At 43.1% G+C, this 13,029-nt stretch overlaps 1 protein-coding gene across 2 annotated transcripts in view; it reads right to left on the bottom strand.

Annotated features, from left to right (window-relative positions):
• The window catches only part of ANKAR (ankyrin and armadillo repeat containing), a 68,413-nt gene that overhangs the window by 40,443 nt on the left and 14,941 nt on the right, over positions 1-13,029 (bottom strand). For both annotated transcript variants that reach the window (XM_047720552.1, XM_047720553.1), the window contains exons 6-9: positions 11,627-11,807; positions 9,497-9,716; positions 8,066-8,101; positions 1,150-1,351 (exon numbers count right to left, since the gene is read on the bottom strand). In XM_047720552.1, coding sequence (XP_047576508.1) covers positions 1,150-1,351; positions 8,066-8,101; positions 9,497-9,716; positions 11,627-11,807 — 639 coding nt within the window. The remainder of the gene's footprint in view (positions 1-1,149; positions 1,352-8,065; positions 8,102-9,496; positions 9,717-11,626; positions 11,808-13,029) is intronic.

The following is a 13,029-nucleotide window of genomic DNA, read 5'->3' as shown; positions in this document are numbered from 1 at the left end:
ACACACCCCCACGCCGGTGCACTTCTACATCAGCTCCGCAGAGATCCCAACCTCCGGAACTGTCCTCTCTATGAAGCCTTTCCTCTTCCTTATGTTTGCAGATAGCGTCTTACTTCCACCTCTGATATGCAACTGTTTTTTGTGATCCACCAGTCTTTATCCCCAAACCCCTTCTGCTCAAAGACACATTGTCACAATATGACAGTCAGAGCTGACTGGGGTCTCTACATTCCATGGCTCTTTGCAGAATCTGTTAGTTAGAGAATCTATTAGCAAGAGACCTAGTGTCCTGAAAGCTTTCTCTATACACATCTCTGCCCCAACCTAGAGGGAGAATTAATTTCTTCACTGAATAATAATGGTCAGGTTCTATGAAGACCCAGAAATATCTAATGAAACAATGCCTAAATCATGTTCAGATTCCAAATGAGAGCCTGTCTTTCAATTACTACCAAGAATGTACCTTCAGGAGAAGGTATACCTCCATCCTAAATGTTGGTCCTCTGCAAAATTATGAAGTAGTATTGTGAAATAGAAATTGTGAAATAGAAGCTAACCTGTGAAACTGTGTTTGGGATGTTTCCCTATTTCAAAGTTACCTTCTTCTTTAAAAAAAACAAACAAACTTGTTTTTAGAAGCTTTTATTTTTGAGGAATCTCTACACCCGACCTGGAGCTCAAACTTACACTCGAGATCCAGAGCCGCACGTTCTGCCAACTGAACCAGGCAGGTGCCCCCAAAGTTATTTTCTTTCTAATGTATTTCTTTTCCGAGTACCACTAGATGTTCCTCCTGTGACCTGAGGCCTCTCCACACTGGTCTAGAGCACTGAGCTGCCCCCTGGTTGGTTAGGCTCCAAGGTAGAGCACATTTCTCCTCCCCCGTCTCGGGCTTCTTCCAGAGTGCTAAGTGGTGAACTTGATGAACTAGTCTGTAGAGCCACACCACTGAGATGGCACGCGGTGGGCTAATAGAAGTTCTGCCTTTCCACATTCTAAAGGTAAGTGGTAGACGAAGAAGATAGTGACCAGAACAGAGTAAGCCTTATACCTTTCACGTCAATGATACCAACCATTCCTTTACTGTTAGTGTTTGGGGCAAGTCAAAAAAGCAGAAATTTATATTTTTACAAATGCTTAATAACTTACTCAGCTGTTGCCTCTGCCTCCAGCAAACTAGGATCCTTCCTATAAAGGGCAGTGAGGACGCCAATATTGTCATAGAAAGCAGCAAAGTGAATGGGCATCCAGCCTCGTTTCTCAGAAAGCGTGTAATCAGCTTTGAAACAGAGTAGACAGATGGTCGTCTCCAATGAGCAAGCCTGCGCTGCCAGGTGTAGAGGTGTTGGACCTAAAATGGATGGACAGTTACTTAAGTGATCAATTTCTAACATGTCTATCCAAAAAAATACGTCTTTTGGGGGCCCTTGGGTGGCTCAGTGGGTTAAGCTTCTGCCTTCAACTCAGGTCATGATCTTAGCATCAGGCTCCTTGCTCAGCAGGGAGTCAGCTTCTCCCTCTCCTGCCCTTGTTCTCTCTCCCTCTCAAATAAATAAATAGAATCTTTAAAAATAAATAATTTAATTAACTAAAAGATGTCTTTTTGATAGCCATCCACAGAACTTAGTGCTGTGATATAAAATCCCCAAGAGAAGCACTAAAAGGATTAATTTAGGCAATTCTATATTTCTTTCACTCAGAATGTCTGACCATTAAAAATCAATCCTTCTTCATAAATTAAGAATAACATTGAAAATATTAAATATTTGAAAAATTAAGTCAATGTTTACAATAGCCTTGTGATCAAATAAGTTGTTTCTTGTTTAAATTATTTTTCATTTCGTTTAACTGCTTTGTAGTAGGAAGTAAGATCCTTTGAAATTGAAGGAAAAATGGGCTGACAAAAGCCTTCTATGCCACAAAATCCAGTGGGTGGTTTTCAGTTCTTATCTTACTTCTCAACAGTAAGGTTCTTCCTCTCTAAAATAGCTTTTTTCTCCTTGGCTTTTGTGACATCATAACCCTCCATTTCTCTCCCTCTGGTTACTCCTCCACAGTCTCCTTCTGGACGTCCTCATTGTTCCGACGCCTCCATGAGCCTTCAGGCTCCATCTTGGGCCTTTTTAGCTTTGCAGTGACTTCATTTACCACCTAAAAGTTGATGATTCCTAGGATTATGTCCCTAGGTCTGTTTTTTGGTTGTTGTTGTTGTTTTATTTTCCACCAGGCTCTACGTCTTTATCTCCAACATCTCACTGGTGTCTCCACCTCAAACTTAACATGTTCTGAGTCAAATTATTTTTCCCTCCACACCTGATCCTTCCACTGCTGCCTAAATCAGTGAAGGAATCACCATCCAGCCTGTTCTGGAAGACTCCTTGGTATCTCCATCTCATCTCATCTCATCTCCACGACCAGTCCGTCACCAAGGCTAAGTCTCTCTACAACCACGTTTACCGCCACCGCCTCCCCACCCTGCATGCCTATACCCTACCCACGTCGTTCTTGCCTTTCACCAATCCTTTATTTCAAAATAGAAATCTGATCTTCTTTTCAGGGGCTTCTCCAGGCCACCCGAGCACGGTAGAGGAAAAGGATCCACTGGCTCCAGTTCAACCTGAACTGCGAGCTGTCCCCCTCCTGCCAAAACACCCAGGACATACACAACTTGCTCCCTTCATCTGGGCCTTCTCGAAGCTCCTCAATCCCAGGGTAACCAGCCCCGTGGCCCAGTTGGCCCAGGAAGGTGCTCCTGGTGCCTGTGGCCCCAGCGCGCTGATGTACAGTGCCTCTTCCATTTCAAGGTTCCCTGATTTCGACAATTTGGTCTGGTCCTGCTGTCTGACAGCTTCCTTCTCCCAAACACCGCTTTCCTGACCAGGTCCAGCGAACTCCTACTTCTCAGTCTGAGTGGTAATTCCTCAGGGAAGCACTGGTTTTCTCCCAACTCAGACACTTCCAATGGCCTCCAGTCTACCTTACTTGTCAAAGTTTATGTCGTAGCCTTGGATCCTCTGTAATATCTGACCTGGCTTATTGATCTAAAATCATGGCTTGGTCTTCCAGGCTGGCCAGACATGGGAGGCACTTTTGTCACCACTCCGTCCTAAGCAAGTCAAAAACCAAACAAACTCAGAGATCAAAAACTCTTCTTAGATACGACGGAAAAGTGAGATCTTGGCACAAATGCTGCCCCCAGAGATGGGGTATAGAGAGGCTGATACGGACAAGCATAACGGGCTGAAAGCAGACCTCCACCGCACCCAGGCTAGAGCAGTACAGCCACCTCGGTCCCTCCAGCATCCTGGCAGTCTTTAAGTTTTAGCAATCACCCCTCGTCGTTTGATCGATGAGCCTTTCTTTGTCTACCTGTGAATCACAGGTTCTTTCCCAGAAAGAACAGAAGCCTTTTACACAACACAAAACAGAGACCAGACCCTCTTGCACAACCCTTGGCACTAAGGAACCAGACCCCTGTGCACAACTGCCTTGCACTATGATAACGTCTAAAACACCACTGAGTCTGCCTGTAGTTAAAGAAATGAGACAGACCGCTGCAGCCGATTGGCGGTTAACGGCCTGAAACTCCCTCAAAATCCTTCTTGGGCCAAGAAAAAGTTGGCCTTTGGACAAGAGTTTGCCTTCTCTCCAGGTGGCCAGCCTCCTGAGTAAAGCTCATACATTCCTTTCCAGTCAAAGCTCATCTCCGGGGCATTGGCTTTTTGAGCAGTGCGCGGCTGAACCGGGTTTTGGTAACAGAAGGAAAATCTGAACCGTACTTAACCTGCTGCAGACTCATCGTGGTAAGTTGGGGAGTTAAAAACTCCAGGGCGACCCCTTCTCAGGGGGTCCCCATGCTTCAGTGAGTTTTAACTCCAGGAGTTTGACCAAGTCCTCATGGTGGGTATCAGAGAAAGATCCCCTCGTCCTTGGGGGTGGGGGAGTGGGGAGGGGAGGATCAGGGGAAAAGGGACCACTTGGAGATATGCCAGACCATTCCATTTCTCTTAACAAGGCTTGCCCTCGGGAGAAACGATGTTTTCAGAGCCAGACCTGCTGGGTTTTATCAGAGCCTAACCTGCCCGGGGGAAGGAAAATACCCCTCTCCAGCCACCCTGACGCACCTAAGGTGGGGGCGGGGACTGACAGGTAAAGTTCACAGTCCAGGAGCACAGGCTCCCCAAGACTGAGACCTAATCATGGGACTAGAGAACATGGCTGCTCATTTCAGTCAGCAAAAGGCTGTTAGCTGCTCTCAGCTGCGGCAACATATTACAATAACCTGAAGAGGTTTTTTAAAAAAAAACACACAAGCCTCCCTACCCGCCTTCTCCCTCTTTTCCACCTTCCTCCAAAGGAAAAAAAAAAAAAAAAAGATTTTTTCCAGCCCAACCTGAGGGCAGAAGTACCATTCTTCTACTCCCTTTCACGACTCTAAAGTGTGCTTCCTAGAAATGCTGAATCTAGGCACCCACCCAGGCCCTCTGAATCCGAATCTGCATTTCAGCAAGGTCCCTGGATGATTCCCCTGTACTTGAAGGTTTATCTCAGCATCCTGGGGTAAAGTGCTCTCCCCCAACATCTGAATGTCTGAGGACATTTTCGTTTGTCACCGCTAGGGTGGGGATTGCTACTGGCATTTAGTGCTTAGAAGCCAGGGGTCATACTAAACATCCTTTTTTTCCCCTAACATTTTAAAATTTAAATTCAATTCATTAACAGCACATTATTGGTTTCAGAGGAAGAGTTCAGGGATTCATACTAAACATCCTATAGTGCACAGGAAAGCCCCGCACAGCAAGGAACTACCCAGCGCTCAAGTCAACAGAAAACACGGACCTGCGACACGCCAGGATTAGGGAAGTTCTGGAGAGGCTGATGTACTTGAAGAAGCCGTTCCCTGGTTGGGAATCCTGGTCTGGAGAACAGATGCTCTCCTGGGACCTGAAAGGCATATTTATGCCTTTTTTCTGAAAATCTCTATCACGGGACTCTATGAACCCGCTGGTGCTCATCAAATGCCGGCCCCACACCCATCCGTTCGTGCGTTCACTTAATGACTATTTCGTAATCACTCACTAGGGCCAGGCTTTCTTCTGGCCACCGGAGTATCATGGCAAAGTGAACCAAATCCTTGCCCTTAAGGAGCTTATCGAAGTGAGGGAGACACATTAGAGGGACAATATCATAGAAGGCAGGGATAAATGATACTTAGGAAATGAACAAAGAAAGCAAAAATGCAGGAAGCACACTATTGTTACTCAGCGGCAAATGCCTACAGTATGGGTGGGTCAGAGAAGCTCCTTGCAGCCCCCTCCCGCCCCACCTCCCCCTACTACCCACGCCGCACAATTTGCAATCCCTGTCCTTTTGGCTTTCTGTCAGTGTCTGCCAATGGGGACTGCTGACAGGAGACTGGGGAAGGGAGGAGAATGAGGTCAGCGCACTTATTGTGTCTAAGATCATCTCAGGTTAGCTGCATTCCTCCACTGACAGAAGATGGCTGGTTTGATTAACTACTGCCTTCCCCCTAATAGATTCAGGTCTTTGTAAATGGTTTCTTTAAAAACAAACTCTCTGGGGCACCTGGTTGGCTCAGCTGTTAAGCCTCTGCCTTTGACTCAGGTCATGACCCCAGGGTCCTGGGATCGAGCCCCACATCCAGCTCCCTGCTCGGTGGAAAGCCGGCTTCTCCCTCTCCCAGTCCCTGCGGTTTGTGTTCCCTCTCTCACTGTTTCTCTCTCTGTCAAATTAATAAATAAAATCTTTAAAAAAATAAAAGTAAACTCTCCTTGGCAAGAAGATGCAACGTGACAGTCTCTTGAACAAATGGTATCGGGAAGATTGGACAGCCACATGCAGAAGAATGAAACTGGACCATTCCCTTACACCACACACCAAAATAAACTCAAAATGGATTAAGGACATAAGCGTGAGACCTGAGACCATAAAAATCATCGAAGACAGAACGGGCAGTAATTTCTCTGACATCGGCCATAACAGCAGGTTTCTAGATATGTCTCCTGAGGCAAAAGAAACAAAAGCAACAATAAACTATTGGGACTACATCAAGATAGTGAGCTTCTGCACAGTGAAGGAAGCAATCAATAAAACTGAAAGGCAACCTACTGAACAGGAGAAGATATTTGTAAGTAATACATCTGATAAGGGGTTGGTATCCAAAATATATAAAGAACTTATAAAACTCTACACTCAGGCAACAAACAATCCAATTTTAAAATGGACAGAAGACGTGAATAGCATTTCTCTAAAGAAGACATCCAGACGGCCAACAGACACATGAAAAGATGCTCAATGTCACTCAGCATCAGGGACGTGCGGATCAAAACCACAATGAGAGACCACCTCACACCTGTCAGAATGGCTTAAGTAAAAAACACTAGAAACAATGAGCATTGGTGAGGAGGTGGAGAAAAAGGAGCCCTCACGCACTGTGGGTGGGAATGCAGACTGGTACAGCCACTGTAGAAAACAGTGTGGAAACAATCCTCAAAAATTAAAAATAGAATTGCCAAAAAAAGGGGGGGGGGAGAAGCTTATAAAACTAAATATGGATCTCAGCATTAACAGCTGAACAGAGAAAGGAATTAAAACGCTTTAATTAAAAAATCACGAGTGGATGATAAAGTGTGTAGAAACTGAAAATTTACAAACTATTTAAAACCTGGAATCGCTGACTGTTCAGAAACTACACAGATGGATCATGGGTGGTGGTGAACAGCAGAAAGGGATTATGGATGAATCTGCATTGTTCTAGCTGCTCCCCATGCCACCCGTCTCCGAGGAAAGCCTGACATTGATTAGGTATTGAGCCAGGCCAATGCTGGCAGCAGACCCAGTGATGGTAACCTGCCTATCAGTAGATCCTTCCACTGGGTTCGCAATTTTGATCTGCGCCCCAGACATCTGACGGATCTCATTGATTTTGGCGCCTTGACGCCCGATTATGCAGCCAATCAAATCGTTTGGAATGGTGAGTTCATGAGAAGTAGTCCGAGCAGATGCATCCAAACCACTGAATCCGGTGTTGCCACGTGTCATGGGAAAATGAGATGATATGATACAGTTATCACCCTACTGGGTATTTGCCCAAAGAACTAAACAAACAATAATTCAAAAGGATACATGAACCTCTATGTTCACTGCAGCATTATTTACAATAGCCAAAATATGGAAGCAGCCCAAGTGTCCGTCAATAGGTGAATGGGTAAAAAATGTGTGTTGTGTGTGTATATAGTGGAGTATCACTCAGCCATAAAGGAATGACATCTTAACATTTGCTCCGACATGGCTGGATCCACGCTAAGTGACATAAGTAGACCAGAGAAACACAAATACTGCACTCGCATGTGGAATTTAAGAAGCAAAACGAACAAACAAATAAAAAAGAGACCAAAAACAGACTCAGACATTCAGGACAAACTGGTGGTTACCAGAGGGACGTGGGCGGGGACCGCGCCGGACAGATCGCTGAATCCCGCGTCACACACTGACGCCAATGTAAACTGTACTGAGTTGTACTGGAATTAAAAACAGATGTCAAACTCCCGAGCTGGAAGAACGGCTAAATCATGCTACGACGCAGCCCTTTCCTGCCCGGTCCCCGTGTTGCGGCGACAAGCCACGCTGCAGGTGGCTGTCACGGGCCTGTCAAAGACGGCGAGAGCCCGAAACAACGGACCCCCTGAATGACTACGAGGACTACGAAGGCGCCGTCCTGTAGATACAGATACAGAAGACACGGCCTTCAAAATTCTTTCTGACTCTCCATGTTCAAGGGTCTGATTTTATACAAATAAGGGGAGGTAACTGCAAATTCCACAGTGGGGAAAAAAAAGAAAAAAGAAAAAATCCCCAAGATGTAAGAGGAATGTGAATAAATGGCCACGGCTAGACAATACAGTGCACACTTCAAAACAGAGACAAAACATCATCACGTGACATGCTCATGTGACAGAACATTTTGGAGATTACATTCTATAAGGAGAGTTTTAATATATGCAATAACTTTTCCAAACACACCAAATATTTCATTATGTCTTACCATTTCTTTCTTTTTTCATGTCCATTTTTGATGACTCTGTTTTAAAGGGGAATACACACAGAAGTATGATTATTAATAAGCAGCAGTTGCCTGAATTAGTCAAAATAAACTCATATGAATAAGAACAAAATGGCTGTGTTTGGACACCAAAGGCAGGATTACGCCAAACAGGACCGAGTTTAAGCTTTGGTCAAGCCGCCTGGGCATAGTGGCCGCCCCCAACGTCATGGCAGAGCAGACCTGGGCGCTGCCTCTCAAGTGTCTGGTCAAAACTGACACTTGGGGCTGTTCTGTGTGGCAAAGTCATAATGTGCAGACATTGCAGGTAGAGGTACACATTTTCCATACTTCAAAATCTATCCAATTCTTAGCAACTGGAAATTCAAGTAGTCACAACACAAAAGAGAGACTTCAGTTTACAAAAGATTTTTTTTCACACCAAAAAAGGCTTAAAATATAACACATCTTTAAAGAACAGAGTACTCACCGCATTTAAATTTAACTGAATTTCTGCTCTATTTTAATCTATAGAAGTATCCTAATTTCAAAACATTTTAGTTACAGAATTAATTAGTAGTCAGTAGGATTAAAGCAGAACATTTTGTTTTGGTGCGTGAAAATTCAACAAAATTTTTTAAGATAGCTGGTTAAAATATAAAATCTTCGCTTCTTACTGCCAATATTGTGGTATCAGCTGCTCCTGATGTTTTATCTCTAATGCTCTCTTCAGTTATGGAGGACTTCTGCTTTCATTTTCAACATTATCATTTTTATACTGGTTAAATTTATTCCAGTGAATACATATATAGGTATGCATATCTAATACTCAGGAAAAATGGCTTTTTAAAGTCAAAACTAAGTTAGCCTTAAAGGGCCCATTAATCTAAAAAATTATTACTACGGATGAATTTTTTGTTATTCATTATAATTTTTTATGTATCATGAAGAAACTATTCCCTGGTTGAGAACTTGAGGATAAGAAATGGATGTCCTGCTGGGTTCTCCATTTATCTACCTTTTCTCTGCATTGCTACAGGACATCACTGTATATTAATCATCCCAGTGATTACCAGGTGCTACCCTGCATCCGTCCGACCAGGCACTCACCCAACGTCCACTTCCTGAGGCTTTCTTCTGGGCACTCGAGTAACATGGCAGACGAAGTAAACCAAATCACTGCCTGTGAGGAGCTCATGGTCAAGTGAGGGAGTTACAATAAACCAATAAATGATACTATACAGGACAGCAATAAGGGATACACTTAGAAAACTAAAAGGACCCCTTCTGAAATAAGGGAAACAAAACCTCAGCTTTGCTCTGGGTCTCAATGCCAAATTTTAATCTTGCGCCAACGTCAACATGCATTCTTCATTCTGAATCGGGGCAGTAAGTAAAAGAAAACCAGTTTCAAATGTAGAAACTTCATGGTACCTTGGCTAAACATAATAAAGCGTCTCTGGTTGACGTTGAAGTTCGCATTGTGCAGCTGACATATGATAGCCACTCTGTTGTGCAGGGCGGCGTGATGGAAAATGGCATAACCTGATTCGTCTGAAACGTTGATGGTCAAGCTTGAGGTTTTACGGCTAAATGTATGGAAAACAGCAGACAATCCTCTTTCAACAGCAGACTTCATCCCAAATGGGATGCTCTAAAATTATTAAGAGGGTCAGAGTAAATTTTTTCAAAATATACCTCAAGTTTAGCTTAAGGAAAAAAAAGAACAATAAACATACTAACATACTTACAATAAATACAATGTTAATATATAACATAATAAATATATATTAATATCACAGGATTGGTACCCAGTTAGGGTAGAATTTTCACAAGATCCATGTGGAAAGTGTCTCACTGGACAATGATTAAAATTATTAGAACTATAAAGAAACACTGAGAAATTTAAAAAATATTTTTGGGAAGTTTTTTTTTTTCCTCCACTACTTTTTAGGGAGAAGTTGTAGAACTTTCTTTGAAGACAGTTAAAACAGGATAGACAATTTTCTTTCTGAAATACTTAAACAAAGGGAGATCAATGAGTTCCTTTTTTGATTTAATAACCATCTCATTTAGAAACCTAGAAACTAGAAACATATAGCTACAGAAATACAATTTGTCTTCTTTGCTCTAGGTCCCAAAATAGAGATGTAAAAACAGGACACTCTTCTTTGAGACATATTGACTACTTAATATTTTAAAAATTAATATTCAAATCAAAACCACATTGAGATACCATGTTACTCCAGTTAGAATGGCCAAAATTAGCAAGACAGGAAGCAACGTGTGTTGGAGGGGATGTGGAGAAAGGGGAACCCTCTGACACTGTTGGTGGGAATGCAAGTTGGTGCAGCCACTTTGGAGAACAGTGTGGAGATTCCTTAAGAAATTAAAAATAGAGCTTCCCTATGACCCTGCAATTGCACTGCTGGGTATTTACTCCAAAGATACAGATGTAGTGAAAAGAAGGGCCATCTGTACCCCAATGCTTATAGCAGCAATGGACATGGTCGCTAAACTGTGGAAAGAACCAAGATGCCCTTCAACGGATGAATGGATAAGGAAGATGTGGTCCATATACACTATGGAGTATTATGCCTCCATCAGAAAGGATGAATACCCAACTTTTGTAGCAACATGGACGGGACTGGAAGAGATTATGCTGAGTGAAATAAGTCAAGCAGACAGAGTCAATTATCATATGGTTTCACTTCCTTGTGGAGCATAAGGAATAACATGGAGGACATGGGGAGATGGAGAGGAGAAGGGAGTTGGGGGAAACTGGGGGGGGGGGACAACCACGAAAGACTGTGGACTCAGAAACAGAGGGTTTTGGAGGGGTGGGGGGTTGGGTGAGCCAGGTGGTGGGTATTAAGGAGGGCACGTATTGCATGGAACACTGGGTGTGGTGCATAAACAATGAATTCTGGAACACTGAAAAGAAATGAAAAAAAAATAAAAATTTTTAAAAAAGAGCTCATTAAAATTTTACATTTATGGACATTGAGACAAATACGTGGTAAATAAAGGCTAGTGTATCCATTAAAGTGGGTGAGCTCACCACTTCTAGTTCCAGAAGCCATCCTTCAAGGCCTGTTGAAACAGGTACAGAAATCTGATTCAGGATGACATGTTTGTTCCTCAAGTTTGGGTCCCAGGACTGAAGCCTAACTCTGCCATTTAGTGTGATTTGGGAAAGATCCTTAACTCGCTGCATGTCAAATTTCTCACATGTAAAACAGGAATGATAACAATAGTCTTAGCACCTTGAGAAAGTTTGTTAAAAGGATTTAGGAAGTGCCTGGCACACGAAAGCAGCAGTCAGTGCGCACGAGCCTTTATGAAGATTGGCCACGATGTGGTTCATTAACAGATTACTTTGTAACCCTGCCAGAGATTTATAATCCAAAATTATATAGCTTCTAAGCTGCTGAAATGTGGAGTTTTTATTTCACATTGAAAACTTTATTTAACCTAATATTTATCCCTAAGATAGAAATTTGAGACATACAGTTATCTATAATGTATTATGTACACTAAATTATGTCATAATTACTGAAATACCTTGCATTTCATAGCTTTTTTGAAACCAAATTTTTTCTTAAATTGTTCATGTAATTGAGCATCTGTTAGTGGAAGCCTTTTTGGTTTCAGACTGTTCACAACTTCATTTATGGCTCCCCACCATTTTGTCTTGTATAGCTGATGATAGAAAGCTTCAAGTTCAAAACAGATCACATAGTAGCTATAAAAACATAAAGAAAAAAGATAAATCTTTCTGACTTTGAAGTAATTTGCTACTTTTTTTCTATGCTGACTAAACCATATTTTTTCTGTAATAATTAAATATAAAACTGTATTTTATTTTATTTTTTATTTTTTTAAGATTTTATTTATTTATTTGACACAGAAAGAGAGATCACAAGTAGGCAGAGAGGCAGGCAGAGAGAGAGGGGGAAGCAGGCTCCCTGCCGAGCAGAGAGCCTGATGTGGGGCTCGATCCCAGGACCCTGAGATCATGACCTGAGCCGCAGGCAGAGGCTAAACGCACTGAGCCACCCAGGCGCCCCTAAAACTGTAGTTTAAATTGTACTTGATTGAAAACGAAGGTCTTAGGGAAATAGTATGTTATGAACTAGCCGGAGGCTAATATCCTCTCTTCCTTGACCCTCACTTCCATCCCAGCTTTCTGAACGCAGCAGACTTCTACAGGCTTGGAGGCATACTTGAGGACCTAGTCACATTTATTTGAGGTTGCCATTCTTCGTGTCCGACGAGGACACGAGGCCACAAATACAAACTAAGGCTGTCCTCACCCACATCCTGCAAATACAGTGCTGGTCCAGGGGGTGGGAACTGTCACCTTGCCCGTGGGCCCTGACTTGCCGAGGTGCCGCCTTCATGATGGAGGGCTGGCCTGACTCCCTAGACTCCCACCTCCGGAATCGGGGACAGGTGCTCTGAGTCTTACCCGGATCTGAAGTCTTTCACATCACAGTGGCAATAGCTTCTAGAGCCTTAAGGAGCTGTATGAGTCACACCTGGATGCTTGATTTACAGTGGATGACTAAACTACATTTCTAGAAGAAAACAGCTCACCTTCCTTCGGTGTCATATACGCAGCTAAGAGTAGACACCACAAAGAGATACACCAGGTCCCACATGACTGCTTCCATAGATGTAGTCATAGGGGATCACACTAAAGATATCCTTTGGTCTCTGAGTGGCCCAGTGCCACACCATAGAGTCCCAGTGCCTACAACCTCTTCTTTCTATGATTCTCCAGAGCCGGCTCTAGCTGTGGTAAACTGTTATGGGGTCAGGAGTTGCTGATTACCCCTGGGGCCCCGGTACTCAGTGCTCTACTCTTCGATCACTGCTGAAGCAATGCAACAGACTTATAAATTTAACAAACACCAGGGGAATGTGGGTTGATTTCTTCTAGAAATTCAATTTACTTATCCAAT

This window comes from Lutra lutra, chromosome 3, assembly GCF_902655055.1.
Source record: "Lutra lutra chromosome 3, mLutLut1.2, whole genome shotgun sequence".
NCBI classification, from domain to species: Eukaryota; Metazoa; Chordata; class Mammalia; order Carnivora; family Mustelidae; genus Lutra; species Lutra lutra.
This window is presented reverse-complemented; position numbering and strand designations above follow the sequence as displayed.